General features: G+C 32.9%; 1 protein-coding gene across 5 annotated transcripts in view; it reads left to right on the forward strand.

Annotated features, from left to right (window-relative positions):
* Nol4 (nucleolar protein 4) overlaps nt 1-22784 on the forward strand; it is a 306404-nt gene that overhangs the window by 65789 nt on the left and 217831 nt on the right. For 4 of the 5 annotated variants that reach the window (XM_071602644.1, XM_027935708.2, XM_027935709.3 and 1 more), the window contains 3 exons: nt 4842-4991; nt 20803-20914; nt 21812-21924. In XM_071602644.1, coding sequence (XP_071458745.1) covers nt 4842-4991; nt 20803-20914; nt 21812-21924 — 375 coding nt within the window. Of the gene's footprint in view, nt 1-4841; nt 4992-5958; nt 6022-20802; nt 20915-21811; nt 21925-22784 lie in introns of all 5 variants that reach the window. The other variant, XM_071602645.1, reaches the window with a different exon arrangement.

Here is a 22784-nt window from a genome sequence, read left to right on the forward strand (position 1 = left end):
ACAAATAGGGTACTATTAGTATTTGCATATGATACATCTAGTGTACACTTGTTTTATAATTCCTTTTGAATATATATTGGTGAACACTAGCTAGGTCATGTGATAAGTGTGTGTTTAATTTCTATTACTACTAAACCATTTTTAAAGCAACAGAATCATTTTGCATTCTCATCAGCAGTATAGGATTTCTCTACATCCTCACTCATACTTGATATTTTCATTTCAACAATCCAGGTGGATATGAAGTAAGGTCTTGTGGCAATTTTGATTTTCACTTGCTGATGACTAATGATATTGATCACCTTTTCGTCTTCATGTTGGTCATTTGAACATCATCTTTGTAGAAATTGATATTCAAAGTCTTTCCAATTTTTAAATTGAGTTATTTGGCTTTCTATTATTAAATATTATTGACTAGTGGATCTTATAATCCATACATAAATTCAAGGGAATAAAAATCAAAATAATTTTATATAGAAAATATTTAGAGGTCATACCCTTCTTAATTTCAAAGATTACTATAAATCCAAAGTCTTTATTAAGTAACATGATATTTATATACAAGCTGATATATACATCAGTGGAATACAATTCTGACTTCAGAAATAAGTCTTACATTTATTCAATTCATTTTCAAGAGGATGTGATCCTTTGCTATGTGGTCTTAGTTCCATGTATTATTAATGAGAGCTCCTTATTAGATTTATGATTTTCAGATATTTTATCCTATTTCTATGGGTTGTCATTTTACTTTTTTTCAGAGAATTATTTGTAGTATAAAAGCTAATTTCGATGTAGTTATTTATGAATTTTTCTTTAATTACTTTTACCTTTGGTGTCATAATTCTGAGAACTTTGCCTTACCAAAAATAACAAACATTTTAATCCTTTGTATTACTGTAAGAATTTCAAGTTTTAGCTCTTATGTTTAGATCTGTCATCCATTTTGACTTAACTTTTGTATGTGTGGCTCAGTAGAGATCAGACTTCATTTTTTTTTTTTTTTAACTGGGGACATAATTGTCTTGGTAGCATTTATTGAAAAGATAACTCTTTCTCTACTGCATTGTCACTCCTCTTGAAAATGAACTGAATAAATGTAAGGCTTTATTTCTGACATATAGATTCTATTCTACCAATCTATATATCAATTTGCATACAAATACCAGGCTATCTAACAAAGACTTTGGATTTACAGTAATCTTTGAAATTACAGAGAGTATGAATTCCAAATACCTTCTTTGTAAAATTATTTTGATTATTCTTTTTCTTTTGCATTTATATATGAATTATAGATGAGCTTGCCAATTTCTGTAAAAAGCTAACTGGGATATTGGTAAGAACTTTCATTGATTAAAGTGAATAAAACTTTTAGTATTGTCATCTTAACTATGTTTAATGTTCTGATCCATGAATATAGGATGTATTCCCATTTATTTCCACCTCATTTTAAATATCTCTTAACAGTATTTTGTAGTTTTAGTGTATAAGTCTTAATTTTTTTGTTAATTTTTATAAATTTGTTAATTTTATATCTAAATTTGTTCCTAAAATTGTATTGTTTTGGTGTTCTACGACATGAAATTATTTTCTCTAATTCAATTTTGTATTCACTAATAAATAGAAACATAATTGCCTCTTGTATGTTGATTTTGACCTTGCTTATTATCTCTACCAGTTTTCTTGTGGATTCCTTGGGATATTCTGTGTATGAGATCATGTCATCTCTACAGTAACATGCAAAGCATCTGCAAAGATAGTTTTATTTCTTTCTTTCTAATCTGGTGCCTTTTTGTTCTTTTTAAATCTAATTCCCTAGTTGGAACCTATGATGGACATTTGGGACATTTATATTATAAGTTCAATCTCTGAAAGTATTTTTGAGTTTTAATCATAGAATGTGGGTGTGAATTGATGTTGAATCACAGTAAACAGAGCCACATGATGGGAGAATTATAGATCATTTTTCTCCATTAACATGTGATAAACTCTGAATTTCTGAATTCATGAAAAATTTTGAGTGTTGAATGATTGTGAAGCATCTCCAACACATGCTCCTATAGCACAATTTGTACCTCCTGTGAGCCAATACCATCTATAGCTGGCTCAATAAGGAGCACCCAAATCCTAAATCCTGAAACTTGTAAATGTTAGCTTGTTTGGGAAAAGGGCCTTTTTGAATATACCTTTGTTAAAGATTTTGAGATGAGAAAATTATCTTGGATTATCTGTATGGACTTAAATGCCATCATGAAGGTCTTTATAAGAGAGAACACATTAGAGTAGAAGCATGCAGAAGAACAGAAAGTCATGTGATGCAGCCCCAAGCAGGGGTATGCTGGCAACTACCAGAAGCTAGAAGAGACAGAGGATGGGTTCTCTCCTAGACCTTCTGGGAAGGAGTGCCACTCTACTGGACTTGAATTTGGACTTTGGGCCTCTAGGACTATGATAGAATAAATTTCTCTCTTTTTTTAAAAGCAACCCATGTTATGGCCATTTGTTATAGAACCCAACGGAAATTAATATTCATGCTAATAATCATTTGTTTAAATATCTAGTTTCTGCAGTAGATGGTTAACTGCAGAAAAACCTCTATTATCTATCTCATACATCTCAGTAAGCATAGTAGCTAGCACAGGGCTTGGCAGTAGTTAGGTTTTGTTGGATACTAGATAAAATGAATAAATGGGCTGTGGTTTTAGTGTTTAGCTGGGTGAATAGGTAAACATGCTAATGAATTTGGGAACAAGTAATATATTTATTTACACAAATGAATATATAGTGACTAACAACACAGATTTATTAGCTTATTTAGCAAGGGAACTCAGTAGATGCTACACATTGATGATTGGGAGCAAAGGAGACAAGTTTCATAGGTAGTTTTGTTTTTTTTTTTTGATTCTCTGGATTGAACTCAGGAGCACTCGACCACTGAGCCATGTCCCCAGCCCTCTTTTGTATTTTATTTAGAGACAAGGTCTCACTGAGTTGCTTAGTGCCTCACTTTTGCTGTGGCCGATTTTGAACTCGAGATCCTCCTGCCTCAGCCTCCTGAGCTGCTGGGATTACGGGCATGCGCCACCATGCCCAACAATTTTATTGATGGAAAAAGTTAGAATTTGGGTCTCTGGCCTAAAAAAAAAAATCTCTCTGAAAATACAGGCCAGGAAGAAGCATCTGGAATCATGCTTTCCTGGACACTGCCCTCTAAGCTCTAGCAATTTTCCAGGCTGGACACTGGCATGCTTCATGCAGCTTCTCTGGACTCCCAGAATCTACTGGTCTTGTTTCACAAGGCAGTGAGGTAATATCCAGGGGGCCCAGTTGTAAAAGAGAGACCTCAAGATGTCACAGAAGAGATGTGGAAAGTCTGAAACCAAATCATGAACTGTATGCATCTGAGATAATTTGTGAAGGGAATACTAAAGAGTGAACAGAGGTGAGAGTCCTGGCTGTTTGGCTTAACATGCAGTTTCATATATCTAGTTATTGCAATGTGCTGCTTTAGTCACTGCTACCTACAAGGCCTAATGCAATTAAGAAACAGGGTCCGGGAGGGAAGAGGGAAGAGGGAAGGAAAGAAAGAAAGAGAAAAATCAAATCAACAGAAAGCAGAAAGTGCTTCGTGGTTCGCTTTCAGTTTTGCAGTAAATTCAGCCTGCTGGGGTTACTTTTGAAAGAGACTCTTGCCATTTGGCTATATAGTGTGTAATGATTTTACTTACTGGCTTGTGCTGTTTATCAGTATGAATGGATGCATAGTGTTACTTCAGGTTAGTGTGTGTGTGTGTGTGTGTGTGTGTGTGTGTGTGAGAGAGAGAGAGAGAGAGAGAGAGAGAGAGAGAGTGTTTTGAGGGAGAGAGGGACTTCACAAGTAGGAAGCCCTTTCATTCTGTAAGCATGTAAGATTAGCCTTTTTCATTATCTCCATCCTAACTTCTAATTCTTCTCTATCATCTGTGTGAACTCTTGGATCTAGACTGTACTTACTATTGCCATGACTTGCCCTGATTCAACTTCTTCCTGATGTCAAATTATATTTCTTCCAAGAAGCTACCTTAGCAGGTGAACTCTATAGTAGTTTGCTTATATTTAAGTAGTCATAAAAATGACAAGGTCCACCGTTTACTGAGTCTTCAGTATATGCTAAACGTTGGGTTACATCCCTTACATACATTATTTCATTTAATTTTTACGATGATTCTGTGAAGTGGGCTCCACTATCATCATTTGGCATCCGTGAAAACAAAATTTAAAGAAATTAAGTGATTTGAAGTTTAAGTGATCAAGATCCACAGTTCACACATAGGTGATTTCTAGGACTCACAGAATTAACTTTTAACACCTTGTCCTTGAGTTTAACCTTGATAATATATGTATTTCCTTTTCTGGATTAGATGATGTTTGAGGAAAGAGACTCAGTATTATCTCTTTAATTTTTCTAATTACAACTCCCAGGACTCAGTAACTCAAACATTGGTTTAATGAATCAAGCCGTATCCAGAATGAAATTATCGCAATAAAAATTACTAGGCATTAAAATGTATTTTAAAATAACATTAAAAACTTATAATGATGATTACAAATAAAAACCCAAAAGATGGAAATTGTGGATAGGCATGATTTACATAATATTAAGTATGCCTTTCTTCCATTTCTTACAGTCCTGTATGTAAGTAATGCATAAAATGGTAGGATATTCATTCATGAATTTTTCAAGTATTCTATGTAGATGATTCATTTCAGAGTATCAAAATATTTTGTCTTAATCAGTTTCATGTGTTAAATGCAAATGACTATATTGATCTTGTGGGGTTTTTGTTTTGTTTTGTTTCTAGGATGGAGTTGGCGTAGATGAGAAGCTGTCTTTGCGGCGGGTAGCTGTGGTTGAAGATTTCTTTGATATTATCTATTCAATGCATGTGGAAACAGGGCCAAATGGAGAACAAATTCGAAAACATGCTGGACAGAAGAGAACTTACAAAGCAGTAAGTAAAAAAAAAGAAGAAGAAAAGAAAGGAGGAAAGCATGCATTTTGAAATGTTTTATTATGTTTGCTTAATAAATTTGAAATAATTATAAATATTCTACAACATAAATTAGACCATATCATGGTTACACCCAGCACTTAAGATTATAATTATTACTGATTCTGTTTTGGTCATATTTTTACAAGTCAATTGCATATAATTTAAACCTGTCTCTAGAATTCTCATATTGTTTTATTTTAAATATATATGTAAATATATATGCAAATATTTATAAAGTATGGTAGTTCCTGTCAAATGCCACAAATGGGAAGATATATTTGTATTACAAATTGTGTATCATATTATGTGAATTATAGGACTGCTGCCTTTACTGTTTTAACATTTCTTCCCATAAAGTCCTATTAATATATTTGAATATTTCTTATTTTACCCTTGTAGTTTATGGACAAAAAATCCTATGTACTTTCTTATGTCCCCTTATATTAAATACATTTGTCCTGAAGGATATGTATTTCTTAATTTTCCAGAATGAACTATTTAAAAATATGGGTCTTTTCATAAGTCTAATGCCCTTTAGAACATTTTTAAATGGAAAAAATAATGTTTTAATTGTAAAGTATTTGAAAAGGAGATTTAATTAACTGTTGTATATTGAAATGTATTTGTTGTCAAATGGAGTTATATATTATTTTTAAAGTTTATAATTATACCTACAGTTTTATCTAGACATTTTAATCTAGCTTCTTATTTAATTAAAAATTTTGTGAAATCATGTTTCTGTAGATATTTCATCTTTTCTAGCAAAATTGAACAGTAAATTATTCTTTTCCAATATGAGCAAAGTGTACATTAGAAGTACTTTATCAGCAAACAAATTAATATCCTCTTTTTGAATTCTTATTGAACTCTGCTTTTGGCTACCTTTATATTAACTGTTTTCAGCTATATTGATACACAATATCAGTCTGGATCCATTTTTTTTTCAGATACAGAAAAATGTGTGAAATGCTCAAAGTTTCAAATACAGGTACATATGTTTGAAAATTAGCTACTGAGCATAAGAAATAGCTTCTTTTTCCATAACTATTTTTTGCTATATTGCCAGGGTCATATTGAATCTTGTAGTTGCATAATAACCCCTAATACATGTTGTATTTATTCCTCCTTTTCTATGGTTTTGTTTCTTGGCTGTTTCCAAATTGCATGGTTTGTGGGCAGGCACAACTGTAAGTTTCCTTACATAATTCTGCCACATAAACTTTCTTTTGACTTATACATCCAAGGAGACCTTCTTAGTTCTTATCATGACTAATGATAATGACCTAGCTTCTTGAGATATTTTTATGTAGACTAATATTACTGAGCACACTCATTTTGCCTGTCTCCTAGGCCAGAGTTGTTCCTCTGGACAGTAATAGGGAAAAGATTACGTATTGATCTACTAATATCACTAACTGTGCACTCTTTTGATAATACATTTTCATGAAACAGATACCTGAACTTGGTAAGACTCTGTGAGATAGGAATGTGTAAGTTCAGTTTTAAATGAAATAAAAAATTAGCAAAAATAAAATCCTGAACAATATACAAGTAACTTCATCATTAGTAGAGTGGCAGCCATATCTGTTTAGGTGCCAAAAGCAATTTAAAATAATTTAATCTTTAAAATGAATTCATTAGAGACCTTTAATTAAATTGGAAGCATGAGTCAATACCTCATACCTAAAGCCTCACCCTGTACTTTCTTAAATGAATGTAGAATCTGGTCCATTGTCATTATGCCTGCTATACACCTGCTGACTACTTTGAATAAATCTGCAAGTGTGTTTCCAACACATACACTTTGTATTAACATTATTAAGATGTTTTCTGCCTTTTGGGTTGGAATGCCATCTTTGAAAGCAAAAGCAGTACCTGAAATATCATCCAACCTCTCTTGAGAATGTTCTATTTGAAGATCCTTCTTTCCCAAGTTTATTTATTTTTTATTTCCATATTTAAAGATTTATCACCTTGTCCTAATAGCAGGAAGTTTCTTTTGGCCTAAACTTTTTTTTTCTGCTGGTATATCTCAATTAAATTCTAATTAGGTAACATTTCCATTTTATGGAGTAATAATTTATTGTAGGAAAAAAAGAGAATTGCTACAGAGCCAGCAAAACTGTGCACATGACTCAACAGTGAATTGAGTCTAATGTAAAAAAATAATATAAATGTTCAATTAGTGGGGCATAAAACTAAAACACAATTTGAAATGGAATGGTTCAGTGCTATTAGAGCCATAGCCTGTTGGGTCAGAGTTTAGCTCTCAACAGTAATGCTGGAATTGGCTAGTCATTGGTAGGCTTAGCTATATAACCTATTGCAATTATAATGGTTCCCATTCAGTTTAGGATTTTTTCCTTAGTTCTAACACATTGGCTCATATAGCATGCATGATTATGTTTATTGACCTTCTTTTTCTTCCTTTTCCTACATGGCCAAGAAACCATACTTATACAACTAATCATTAAAGCGTTTCATATTGTCTTAACAATATTATCAATAGATTTAGTGGTCATTTTATTTACTTTGCCTTTTTTGCAAATCTTCTTTCTATGTTTTCACTCTGCAGGAATTGATGGTCTTTTAATATTGGATTAACTTTTGAATGCTATTTGGTTTTCCTATCTGCAGTATATCATTCCTTGAAATATCTAGGTATTATACAACTTACAAATTATTGCAAAATCTGGCCTGAACTTTAGATAAAATTGGAGGGTATATGTTCTATTATTCACGAGCTCTAGAAAAATCCACATAAAATGACACATTTTAGGAATATGTAAAGGCTATCATAATTATTTTTAATTATTGAATTCTAGTGTTTTGTAGATTTTTTTGTCTGAATTTGTATCTGTGTTCTAGAAACTGATAGTAGTGCAGAGTGTGTTTCCTGTAATATATTTAACTATGGTTAATTCATTGTTATCTATATTAGTAGAATAGAGAAGAGATGTGGACCATCACTTATTATGTTTGAATTTAAAATACATCACTGTTCCAAAATGAACAGCAGGTGTGTTTAGCAATTTGGACAGTGACTTAAGAATTAATGATGTAGTATCATAAAATTAATTCAGGATTTTGTCTTGTCTTCCAGTTCCTAACTCTTCTCAACTTCTGCCTGAACTCCACCTTCAGTGAACACATCACTGTTCTTGAGCTATCTTTTATTACTTGTATTTAATCAGAGGTGAAGCACAGCTGCCCTTTCAGGGTCAAATTAAAGGATTAAGTTTAAAAACTCTTTCTTGCTACATGTAAAATAAGTTTAACTGGTGGAAATCCAAGAACTAAGGGGAAAGTCAGCCGTATCAATAGAGAGAACAGTCTGCATATACATGTGTACACACACATACACAATTTGCAGTGTGATATCATAAACTTACATGTATTACTCATATATATATAGCTGCCAATAATTACATTTATTTAATTCAGAGTGGAGAGCATATGCTATAGCTAAAAGAAAATAGGCTGGCAGCCAGATAAACATAGCTTTAAATTTCAAATCTAGCACTCATTTCCTATCTGTGCCACTTTCGGCAAATTATTTACTTTTTGCCTTTAGGAGAGGATAATGATATACATGATGTGGTGAAATGAATGTGTTAATATGCATAAAGTGCTTGGCATATGGTGAACTTGCTGCTGATATTATTTCTCCTCCTCTATTTAATTACTACTCGAGTTCCAGGTAGAAGAACAAGTAGGACAATTAGCATAACTCTATCATAGAGATCATAGCTTTCTTGCCAGATGAAGTTTACAAGAATTTCAATTATTTTATTTACTTTTCCCAAAGTTTAAGTCTTTTAAATTAATTCACAAGTTTTCAGATTTTGGAAGTTAACATTTTTAATTAAATTGTTTTTTTTTTGAAAATTGTCAATTTAATTTTATGAAAAGCATCTCTTTAAAGAGTTTGCTCTCAACATAAAGGGAATATTCCTTCCCAGAAATACACTGTAAAAAAATTTTCAATTTCTTTAGTCATACTCCAAAAATTAATAGGGAAAATTTTTATTATATTCAGAACACTCAACCTTAAAACTTTAGTTCATATTATTTTTGTCTTGTTCACTTAATAAACACCTATTGGTTCAGCATCTTGATACTGCGAAATAGGATGTTTTTTTAAGAGAGAGAGACAGAGAGAGAATTTTTTAATATTTATCTTTTAGTTTTCGGAGGACACAACATCTTTGTTTGTATGTGGTGCTGAGGATCGAACCCTGGCCGCATGCATGCCAGGCGAGCGCGCTACCGCTTGAGCCACATCCCCAGCCCTAAATAGGATGTTTTAATTTACGTTAGATTCTACTAGCTTGTTATATAAAACATACCAAAATTCTTATCAACTAATGATGAAACCAGTAAGCCAAATTTATAGCCACTGTGGTTGAAAAAATAGCACTAGACTAAAATTTAAGAGTTCTGAATAATTATTTAATCTCTTTTTTGGCTTAGGTCACAGTTTTCTCATATATGAAATAAAGGAGCTATATTTCAGTTTTCAGCAGTGTCCCATGGAATTAAAGCAGTGATAATAGTATGCATGGGGCATTACTGTCCTTAGGGACAAAAGGAAAAGAGTCGTCAAAGTGAGCAAATTGGTCATCACAAGAAATGCTAAAATATGGGGAATTCGTCCAGGTCTTATCAAAACAGATTGGCTATTAAGCATAGCACAGAGATTGAAAATTTTTGTTCCATTATTATCTAGAGAGCTATAATAATGATAATCACAGTAATAAAAATGATCTGTTGTCATTTGCCTTCATATTTCTATGATTTTAAAATAGTGACTAAAGAAAGAAGACCATAAAAGTCATAATCAAATGATAGCATATTTTTTTACTCCTCTGTATTTTTGCAAAATAAGTGTGTGGCAACCTACCCAAATTATCAGTGGGCAGCTCCTTCAACCTTTAAGCTGCAGTGCAGCAGGTGTGACAGACGTACAAGATTCAGTTGCATTTGCTCTTGACCTGAATATGATGATGCTACAGATCCTTTCTGATTATTTAATGTTTTTCTTCTGTAACTTTGTTGTAAACATAGATGATGATGATGGGAACATCAGTGTTGCTGGTCTATAATCCTACAGTCTGAGAGAAGGTTTTATAGAGTTTTTTGGATCTTTCACTGTTGAATTACACCGTTATCTACAGACTTCTGTGGTTGTTGCCAGGAAGACTTGGGTCCCCAACATATTTCCCTTCCTATCACAGTGACTCAAGCCTTACTATTAGAGTATATTTGGGTGTGAGCATTGTCCCATACATCTTTATATAAAATTCAGATATCCTTGGGCAAGAGAAAACAGAGAATAAATTAGGCTGTTAGAAATCGACACTTTATATCGTCACATTTCTTCTGTCTCTCACCTCTAGCTGAGTTAAGAGTGATTCAACATAGAAATGTGAGACATGGTATAGATAAATCTACTGACCTGCCAAGTATCAGAAGATCTGCTGATTTTTTAAAAAGTCCTAGTGTGGCATCACTAGGACTTTTGATGGTTAGAAGTTGAGAACTGTACCATCAAAATGAGGATGAAAAGTCTCGATAATCTATTTTGGAAATCTTCATTTTCAAAAAAATAAAAGAAATATTTTTAAAAAAGATTAGATATTTTATTTAGAAATAAAGAGAAAATATTAGTTAAAAATCCACAAAATTAAATTCTTTTCAGAAAAAGCACTATTAGGCATGGTTAACTAATAGAATATAAAAATACTGTGTGTTTGAGCCCCTTCTTCTTTCCTTTTAGTATTTTGAATTCTTCCCTCTCCTGTCATAGATCCAAGTGTAAGGACAGCCTGTTTCTGAAGCACAGGGGTGAAGAAAATATTTTCTGAGGTTCAGAACTTCATGTCTGTAGGCCACCTGTAAGCTTCTTTGTTGAAATGTAAAAAGAAAATCAAAGCAAACTAATACAACAAATATAGGTCCCTGCCTTTTTATATAGAGGACATTATTTATTTCATTTCATTGTTACAAACCTAAGTGCTAGAAGTAGACAACCACTGTGGGTATCTAACAGAGACAGGGTCATACTTACAGAGAGCTATCCCAAATTCAAACATTTTTTTAATTTGGTAAAGATTCTTCATTATTGAACTAATTAGTAATTGACACCATTATATAATAAATGAGTGATCTGAAATGCATTTTATAGCTAGTTTTTCTTGGATAGTTTCTCAATAAAATATTATTCAATTGTAGATATTTTACAGGAAATTTTTTGAAGTTATAGTCAGTTTCTCCTTGCTGTGAACAAAAGACCTGACAAGAACACCTGAAAGGAGGGAAGGATTGTCTCATGGCTTTAGAGGTTTAGTTTATGGTCAATGGAGTCCATTGCTCTGGGCCTCAGTGAGGCAGAACATCCTGGCGGAAGAAAACAGCTCAGGACATGCTGTCAGGAAGCAGAGAGAGGGCTTTGCTCACCAGGACTAAATATTAACCCCAAAGACATATCCCAGTGACCTCTCTCCTCCAGTCACACCTTACCTGCCTATAATGACCACCCAGTTAATTCATATCAGTTGATTAATCCACTGATTATGTTATAATTTATAATCTGATCTTTTCTCCTTTGAACATTCTTTCATTGTCTGACATGGGAGGTTTTGCAGGAAACCATATATCCAACTTGTAACAGTTATTTTCTTTCTTTCTTTTTTTAATGCCTAGAGTAGACTTTTAAAAATTTTTATCATCCTTCACAGTGGGAAAACCTGTTTCTCAAACTGCTTTCAAGCACAACTTAGTGAAAGTCCTGGTTCATAGTAGATGTTCAATAAATAACTTGTTGAAAGAATGAACTGCTTTTGTCTCTGTGAAATCTTTGCCTTTTTGACTCCAACTAAATAGTATAAATATGTTACCAAAAGTAGTAATAAGAAATAAGTTCAGAGCTGTGGCCCATGGCTGTAAACACTATACAATGCACAATTCAAATTTGCAACAAATAATGACCCTGGATTTATTCAAATTTGGAGGCTCTGTATGAAGTTAATAAATAAGTAAATAAAAATATATACACACACAGAGATATACATACATATATATACACACAAATATACATAATATATTTTAAGCACAGGGAAAACTATTTTTCCTGTTTGATTTTAAGGGAAATTTTGATGCATCATTAAATAATGGCATTACCTTTGAGCTAGGATATAAACACATTACTCACTTTACCACACATTCATTTATTTATGTCAGTTACACAGAGACGCACATGTATATGCACACACATACACACACACACAAGCACAGGTTTTATGTAGGTAATTTCTAAATGTTGAAAAGTTATTCAATTTATATGTAGTACTAATAATGCTAAATTTCATTTTTATGTTACAACAGCATTACTCTCTGTGTATAACTAACAATATTATCTAAACTACTGATTTTTGTAAAATATCTCAGATGCAAAAAGCTAAAAAAAAATCAGTGGCATGGTAACTAAAGTTATTAAATAGCAATCGTAAACAGAAGAATAGTGTGGTTCACTGCCACTTTTCATGATTGATTTGCTTTTCATATAGTTGGAGTTGACACAGGTAGTCAGGGTAATAGTGCAAATCTTGTATATTCAGAAGCTGTCTTCTTATTAGTGGAGGAAATCAAAAGATGTAAGAGCTCATCCAAACCAGATTATCATGAACTAATAGTCCATGCACTTTCATCAATAATTTCCTTATTAATGAATATTGTCCCAGCAAATATTTCTGAAAGGGAATTAACCTTTGGGAGAAACTTCATTAACTCTTTATGTCAGCCTAGGAAATTGCTACTTCAGTGCACCCTAGTGGTGAAAGTTAGATAATGCAGCTTTAAAAGTACTCAACAATTAATACCAGGAGGTGATGATTCTCATTCACATCTAGAGGCTTGTTTTCCTGGGTACTATGATGGTATAATAAATAGTCTCCCGAATTTCCTAAATCGTATGCATATGTGCACACATAGGAATAGTAGTAGGAAGGGGACATAGGAATCGGAAACTAAAGTGAGGTTGTAGAAAGTGAATGGTACCAGCTTTGATGTCACCTAGATCTATGTTTAAATCCTGATAGGACAATTTCTATGTGTTTCATTTTGGAATATTAATACCTTTTAGGGGGCTTGGGTTGTATATCAGTGGTAGAGCACTTGCCGAGCATGTGTGAGGCACTGGGCTTGATTCTCAGCAGCACATATAAATAAATAAAATAAAGGTCCATCAACAACTAAAGATAATTTTTAAAAATACTTTTTAGGGCCATTTTGAAGATCATAAATAACATGCAAAGGTTTTTAACTTAATAATTGCCTCATATGCTGTAGTTTATATTTAGCTTAATAGAGAATTTTTAAATATATGGAGTTGTCTGTTGGGTAACAGACATTATAGATTGTTTTTTTATAGAATTCAAATATATAATAAAAAAATCTACTTTTTTTTAATGGGTCAACTGTGCTCCTCGGTGACCTGTAGACATCACATATTCATGTCTTCATTTGTGACTTTCTCAGAACCAAACATATTACTCACTGGCTTCATAAGCAGCAGTTTTAGTCATTTCACGATTGAAAAAAAAAAAGAAACTGTATTTTAGTGATTTTTATGCATTTATCTTTACTACTTCTCATCCTGCTTTTTGCCTTCAGTTTTCTGGGAATTTTTCATCACAGCCAGCATATCCCACATCTGTATTTGATCATGGCTCTTCTCCTTAAGCCATAGTAATTGGAAAAGTTGACTGCTGAACAAAACTGAGATCTTGTTGTTGTTGCCACTTCTGAGAATTTAGAATTCTGAATTCTTCTCCCCTAAGCCCCACATCATGTAAATATGATATCCTTTTTCAGATATATCAATTAGTTGTATAATTATCACTATAGTCTAAATCAAGATCTCCCAAGAGGGCATCATAGGGTTCAGGGACAGACAGGTGGTATTTCTTCAGATACTGCAAGGCCACTTCATATCTCTAACCGTTGAGGATTAAATTCCAGCAATACAATCATCAACTATTGTGATAACCAAAAAATATCTCTGGTCTCTATTTGCCGAATTTCACCACCAATGATGAAATATTTTCTCAAGGAAACTCTGGGGCAAGTTCTATACTTAGTATTTCCAAAAAATATGCTTTCCTTATTGGTAAGTTTATTGAGCAATTCAAGAATTCAGACAATGAATTCTGCATCCATGATGCCTTACCATCTCACATACAGCCCCTGGCTTGCGTAAGTATATGAAGACTATAAAACTTTAACTAAACTCTTTACAGAGTTAAATCTAAATTTCTTCCTTTTTTCCACCATTCTACTAAATGGCTAATTTTTGCCTGCTTTGAGTGTCTGCAGCAATTATTTCTTAGCTATGTGCTCAAAAAAAAAAATATTGGCTCTCCACAGATTAGCAGTGTATAATAAAAGTAAACTAACAGAGACAGTTGCAACACGAGGCTTGAATGTGCCAATCAACACTGGATTAAGAGGGTGACCTGCTTGTCTTGTCCTTCTCCCCTAAGCCCCAACAGAAACATGAATGTATCATGGTAAACATACTCTTCTTGAAAAACCCAGAGAAATAGGTTTCTATATTTTATGGGCATAATTGTATATATTAATGTAGTTCTTCATGTTGCTAGTAATTCTATAAATATTTGCTTTGCTGAGTCATTTTATTTACATGTAATATTTAGGGATTCTTCCTATTTTACTAGTAGGAAACATGTATGAAGGAAAATCTTTTCCAGTGCCCATCTGCTCATTTTTTTTCATCTAATATAAGAATTCTCTGTAATGACAATCTGTTCCTTAGAAGCCAAATAGTCTATCATGAGAAGTGACTCCAAAATAGAACCCACAGCTTTTGTGATACACCTCCAGTTAATATGACTCTTTTTTGGTATTGTCACATTAAATTAATTGATGACTCCTTTATTATTGTAAAATAAATCTCAAAATTAAAGATGGTCATTGTTATAAAAAGGTTAAAGAAATCTCTTTCTTGAGAAGCAGTATGTCTAAATTTGAAGCATAATTAATGAAACAAAAATATATTTTCAGTAAAAGTTAATTATGATTTAACTTCTCTGCCCACAGTTTGATTTACTAACGTGTATTGATGTGGGTGGGACCAGACTCATCTGATGCTGCTCTAGGATGCTGCTACCTCTGTGTTTCCTCCTCTAGGTTCTTTGCAGCATGCAGTGAATTTTTGTGCTTTTCCCCAAGCTGTGCCTTTGCCTTCTGTTCTGCACTTGTACCATTTCCCTGTCTCTGGAGGAGACAGCTTTCCTGCCCTTTCACCACATTCCCCTCTCATCTCTTTCACTCTACATTTGAAACATTTGCCTCAAATCTTCAAATTGCTTTGAGCTGTCTGAAAAAAAACTGACCTGAACTGTCTAAAAATATCCCTGTCTGCTTTCGACTTTCTTTGGATTTGCCAACTTTCATTTTAAATTTGACCACAGACCAGCCATCTTCTCTGGGCACCACACAGAAATCTTTGGATAGATAGAACTCGTTCCTATACTTTAGACCTGTGGTTTTTCATTTTATATCATTGCCCATTAGTGGGATGTGAAGTCCGTTCAGTGGTCCATGATCTCTTATTGATTTAAAAAAAAATAAAATCAAGAAGAGACTAGAAATTAAAAATCAGTTTTACTTTATGAGTATAGGCATGTGCTAGTTTACAATGGAAATTGTATTCTTGTTCTATTGGTCTAAAAAGTTGCAAAACATTGCTTGAGACCGGCACTGAGATCTGAAATTGCCTGCACTGTCCAAAAATTACTACCATTTTCCTAGCTCTCATTTCTTCTCTTGTCAAACTCTGAGATGTTCCTGACCTAACAGTTCCAAATTTAAAATTAACTTTAGACACAAACTTGTATTGTCCTTCGTCGTAGATAAATATACTCGTTAAGGTGACCAAATTTAACAAACACAATATAGGATGTCAGTTATAGTTGAATTTCAGAAAAAAACCACAATGATTTTTAGTATAACTTGACCCAAATATTGTATGATTATTTGGAGTTTCAAATTTAATTGGGTGCCTTATGTTTTATCTAGCCATCTTAATTTGATATAAAAATCAACTCTAGGTATTCCTGACTGGAATATGGATGAGTGAGTAGAAAGATTGAACATGGAAAACAATCTAGAGAAAAGGTAAGGGAAAGAAGAAATTGACAGCAATATGAACTCAAAATAACATTCTGCAGTAAGGAGTAAAATTGGTAGTGCTGTAGTATCGATAGGAACCCAGTCAAAATGTCAGCATCTCCACCGGCATAGGAGTGGCGAGTTTGGGGTTGATAGGCAAATCTAGCAGCACTCTGGTTTTGGTTTTAGAAATATCATTAAGGCACAGGAATTCTGTTGGTCTTCAGCATACACTTAGAGATCAGATAGGCATAACTCTTCCTGAAAGAATTCTGAAGCAAATTTTTGAGGAACATAGTGAATGCAAATTGGATGGGCAGGCCAGTATTTTTGGCTTTTTTGTCTAATTGGTTATTGTTATTTATGAACTGTTCACCTAAGAATTTTTGAGTCCTGAGCAAAGGATTTTTCACAATTTCTTGTTCTAAACTAGTCAAATAATTACCAATATGTGATTATAATAATTTGATATATCCAGGCACATCAGTGCTTAGAAGCATATCCAGCAGTATTGAGGGATGATTGCATTCGGGTGTTTGTTGAATGAATAAATGTTTAGTTGAGCAAGATTGTTCCTATACACCTTGGCAATTTAATTATTTCCTCTGTAGAAGTACTCTGCTCACCTTTTTGTATGCATGGAATTGTTAAAAACAACCCACATAAGTAAAATCACAAGTCATTGGCTGGGCGTTTCAATTTTGTAACATGTCTAGAAAAATACCAAAGCCATGGCTGTGTATCCGATATCATTTCAAATTCCACTCTGGGACAATGTTATGAGCTTTTGTTTGTTTAAACCCTAGATCCCTTTATTTTTTTTCTTTCTTTTTTTGTACTGAAGATTGAACCCAGGAGCACTTATCCACTGAGCTACATCCTCAGCCCTTTTTTAATTTTTTAATTTAGAGACAGAATCTCGCTGAGTTGTGTAGGGCCTCCCTAAGATGCTGAGTCTGGCTTTGAATTTGCAATACTCCTGCCTCAGCCTCCCAAGCCTCTGGGAGGCCCTAAATCCCTTTCTTGAAATGTATGCAAAGATGCACAATATGTACTACAGATAAAGGGAGTGGGACCCATGAACTGGAGATGTTGCCCAGAGTATTGGTTTGACCATTTCAGATAGAGTTTTTTCTGGATTATGATATACCATGACTCATGAGTCAGCACATATAGGTCCTTTAATAACATTTTGATTGATAGGCTCTTTTCAATTCTATTTTTAATTTTATTCATTTTTAAAATATAAAATTTTCTATAACTGTGTTATCCAACATAACACACACTGTAGATGGTTTGTGATAGAAATTTTCTCAAATGAAGATAAGCAGGTTTTACTCGGTGATTGTTTGTAATTTATTCTTTATCCATAAAGACTAGGGTTTCACAGGAGAAAATGTCAGAAGTATGATTCCCAAAGGCAAATTCTTCTGTAAGTGTAGTTTGTGATATTTGACAAAAGCTATGATTATCATGTTTTTATTCCAATAAAATAAAGGTATTATTTTTATTATCTATGTTCATTTTAAAAACAAAGGTAGAGTGATGAAAAGCAATTGATGTAATGATTTTATGTTCAATTTTGTTTTTCCTGTAAAGCTCAGTATCTGAAAAGGAACACACTCTACCAAAGCATCAAGTGACTTTTTCAAATGAATGATACTCATTTCTTTATGTATTTTTGGAACTGAATATTAAACCTAGGACACTTTATCATTGAGATAAATCCCCAGTCTTTTTTTTTTTTTTTTTTTTTTTTTTTTTTTTTTAGAGACAGGGTCTTGCTAAGTTGCTGAGACTGGCCTCAAACTTGCTATCCTCCTACCGCAGCCTCCTGAGTCACTTAAATTGCAGATGTGAACCACTGTGCCTGACTCAAAGGCATGCTCTTTAGAAACATTGATCTCGCTGCCCCACCCCACTCCACATAGTGCACTGAGGTCAAAATGGTGTGATTTTGTTTGCTAAATATTTTGGTTAGCTTAGTTTTGTTTGGTTGCTTTATAAAGCGATTGATACTACTCATATTTCACCAATGTCATGGAATGCCTTTATTTCAGCTCCTGAATTAGTTTCAAATATTAGGACAAATTGGCTTCTCTGCTGGAGAATTTCTCTAAACAATAAGAAATCTTGTTCCTTTAGAAATATCTATTTACATTCCTGTCATACATTCCATGGAAAGTGGAAATCCTGTGTATTTAGTTTCCTGCTCATTATATTATAATAGACACTAAGACATCATTTTAGCCCTAGTTCTTCTGCCTGTTCTGGAACAGGACAGATGGCCTGTTAATTTCTTCCAGGTGGAGCTTTGAAATGTTACTGTTGGTCTGACAAGTTTCTTGTGGAACTTATAACCTGAGAGAAGGCATAGAGTGTTTGGCTGCCCCTCCTATTCAGAAGGATCACCTCAAATAGGATGGTGCCTTCTATACTTTTAAAGATCTTCATACCAGGGAATGTCATAAACATTTTAGAATAATTATAATTAACTTATGTTGTAAGGTTAATATCTTAACTCTTTATGGATGAAACCACCTCTATTTTTTTTAAAGATAATTATTACCAGGAGCTGTTATAAAGCCTAGAGATAGGTTCAAGGGGTAGTCTCTGAAACCAAGTTATCAGATGTGAGTTCTGTCTTGCACTTGATTGGCAAAAATACACAAAGCCTCTTGAAGCTCAGTTTTCTCATCTGTCAAACACATACCATAATAGTGATGATGGTAATCTCTTCAGGCAGGGCTGTGTTGTGAGGATTAAATGATAAAAATCCATAAGCACTCAAATAATGGAATTCTTAACTACACATAAATTGTTTAGGATTTTCTTCTAAAATCAAAATGAAACACAGCCAAATCAAGAACTAGTGTCATATAGTTAATGAGAATCCTAATTTTGAAAATGGTTGATTCTCTTATCATTTTTGGAACTGAGGACTTGCATATTTATATACGAGGTGATTAAAGTTTGAGGGCCTTTCTATTGAAAATAGTCAGAAATAAAACAGTTGAAATTAGAGAAGAATGTTTGGGGCTGGAGAAGACAGGCATGAGACAAATTTCCCTGTTTTATAGTTTCTTCTCTGTTCCAAATTTTTCTCTTAACTTGCAATGCTTTGTGTCTTGAGTGAAGGACATAAACTTGCACAATAACATTGTGAGAAACACAGTTTGAAAAAAAATACAGCTATAGCAATGCAACTGTTTGTTTTTAAATGGTTTTGATAATTGAGTATTTTTTCAATTTTTTAAAAGTTTGTATCACTCAGTGTAGCCAGATCCAAGTTGGAATAGCAATTCTTATATTAAAAAAAAAGTAAATGCAAGAAAATTTTAGGTATTATAAATAATTGAATTTTCAAGATGAACTTTGCAAATTATCTTATCTATGATTTATCTATGGTTGATTATCTCTGGTGGATTTTTCTTCAGTTTCTTTGGGATACTTGACATTTTTACCTTAATTGTGCTGTTCTGAGGCAAATTTAAGTGGCACTTGAGATCTTCCAGGATTTGGCTTTATAATTTAGTGCTTTTTAAAATACTGTTTCTTTCAAAAAGACAGGATCTTGATTGTTGAAAAGAATGCTCATCTTCCTTTCAATTACAGTATTTGTCAGTGGACTTTTTAGAAGTATATTCCCAATGATTTGTTGCATTTACTTTTTGAGGACATTTCTTCACTTTTAAAAAAAATTTTCCAAGAACCTCAGTAGCACTCTATGAGTCAGTGCCAGATTTAAATTTAAAATGGATAGATTGTTAAATATTTAGAGATATTTAACAATCTATCCATTTTACTTTAAGTATGATTTTCTTTGATGAGATAAATACCTTGTTGTAAAGTTAATATTTACAAAATTATTGAAACAGGAGTATTGATCTCTAACTTGATTCCATATCATGGTTCTTAAAAAAAAAGTTTTGTATGGACAGAGGCAAAGCTTTCTCTGAAAATCAATGTGAAAATCAATGTAAAATAAATGAGATAGTTGCCTGAGTGCATTTCCAGGTGTGTCATTTTCTGTGGAAGGGATGATTCGCTGCAGTAGTATATATACGAGTTCTCTTTGAATGTGCCTTTAATACTCACTTAAAATATTTTTCAAAGCTACAATGAAGAGATGCTCATTATGCAGAATTCAAAATTTACTGCTTCGACTTGGGGCTAAATTTTAAAATATATATGTGAAATTGGATAAAATTTTCATATTGCTAGCAGTAAGTTTAAAAAAACAATGTTGGCAATTTTTAATAATAAGGAAAAGTCACTAGAATATCTGTATACTGTGATGATTTTCTCTAAAAGAAATGAAAAAAAAAATACACATCCATCCAGATGTGGTGGATTTTTTTATTCTTCACGTGGCACTATTGGCTCCTATGAAGAGAGGTCTAATCAAGTTGGATAGATATTTCTTGAAATGATGCATGGTATGCAGTGCATGCTTTCACTGTGCTTCCTGCCATTATGGAATAATGCGTCTTATTTGGAAATACAATGATCTTTTCTGTTAAATCATGCGCTGTCGTCTTATATAGTAACACCTATATTTTGTGAATCATTTCAGATTTCAGAGAGCTATGCCTTCCTACCAAGAGAAGCGGTGACACGATTTCTAATGAGCTGCTCAGAGTGCCAGAAAAGAATGCATTTAAACCCAGATGGAACAGATCATAAAGGTAGCCGCAGTGTCAAATAGTGAGATTTAAAGTAATTTTATTCATAATGGCAATTTATATCTCACAATTTCATAAAAACGAGGGAGACTGAAACAGTTCAACAAGTCAGATCATCTCATTTATTCAAGTAGGAGGCAGTGAATTTTGAATATCCACTTAGAAAGTAATTCAGTGCCCATTCTTAGAAGACAATTTCGACTGTAGAAAATAACATTTTCCCTATAGTAATGTTTTAATTTTCATTGATCATATTATTCCATGGTATTTTAGATATATTCAGCAAGGAAATTTATTCTATCAATGTCCTTTTAAGTCTATCAATTCCTTATTTTGATAAATCATGACTAATATGGACTTCCTTCAACCAAAATTTTACATAAAATTGTGATTTATTTTTGATTAGATTATCTATGTCATTTTCTTAAATATGAATTTCTCTCACTAATTAAAATAATCTCAGAAATACATTACATTTAAGGTAGTTTTTCCCCAGGTGTAGGAAGATACCTGGTCAAAAAATGAAAAGAAGAAGGAAAAAGAAAGAAAACAAATTTCCTTTGGCACTCAGAAGTAGACATAGGAAGTAATTATGTAACAAAACAAAAATGCAAATAATTGTGTTTTATCACTATAATAACTTTATTCATTATTACTCAGGATACTTAAAAGCTCCCCTGTAGTGAAAAATAGTCGATTTATCCACATTGTTAATTTGTGTCAATACACCTTTGTGAAACCTTACCACTTATTTTTCTGGAATCTATCTACAATGCTACTAATGCTTTTAAACTCTGGGTATTTAGACGCCTATTTTAATTTGGACAAATTGGATCATTCTGAAGTTACAGGTAGAATGTACTATCACTTTCATTACCCATTAAAAATGTTTCTTTGCAGATAATGGAAAGCCTCCTACTTTGGTGACCAGCATGATTGACTACAACATGCCAATTACTATGGCCTATATGAAGCATATGAAATTGCAGCTGCTAAACTCACAGCAAGATGAGGTAAAATGAGACATCTATGTTTGTATCACTTACAAATTGGGATGACGTTTGATAACCATGACTATGATATTAAGTATGATGGCATTTTGCAGGCAGTAATTTATATATTTTTTAATGAAAGAAATGTCATCAGGATTGCACAGATGGGAAAACTGGGCAGGGACCCCAAGTCCTAGATACAGAGTCCCTAGCTTAACACACCTACCTGAGGTGTTATGTGAGAATTTGTTCATTGCTATGAAAGATTTGCTTTCCTGACACGGTTGAGCTAGTCTTTGTAAAGTGCTAGAAAGATCAGAGAAAAAATTTCAAAGTAGCCTTAATAAGTAAGTATCTTAGGAAATATAAGTGCTAAGGCTATTTTGTCTGTCAATCAAAAAAGCCAATTTAATAGGTATTTCAAGTATAATTATTTCTCCACTATTCATATCTTCTAAATATTTTAAGTTATTTTTATCTTAGCCATTATTTGATAGATCTTTTTTCTCTGCATTTTCTAGAGAAATGTATAATATTTCTTAATTGGAGGTATTTTGATGTTTCCAGTTATTCTATTTAATTTATATAGTAAGAATCTAGAAATATACTGGCATGTATTAGACACCAAATGCATATTTCTGAGTATTCTCTAGGATTTTACTCATTTACCATTTTGGTTGAAGAATCTCAAAGACAGGATTTAGTTATATATGGACCAAGTTTATTTTCCAAAAGGTAGAAAAACAGTCAGTATACAACAGGGACTTAGTAAATTCTAGTTAACTAGTTAATAGTCATTAATTAGTAGAGACATTTAGACTATCTATATTAGTTAGGAACAAATTCTCAGGCTAATAAATTCTCTCCTTGACATTTCTCTG

Source organism: Marmota flaviventris, chromosome 16 (assembly GCF_047511675.1).
Source record: "Marmota flaviventris isolate mMarFla1 chromosome 16, mMarFla1.hap1, whole genome shotgun sequence".
NCBI lineage: Eukaryota > Metazoa > Chordata > Mammalia > Rodentia > Sciuridae > Marmota > Marmota flaviventris.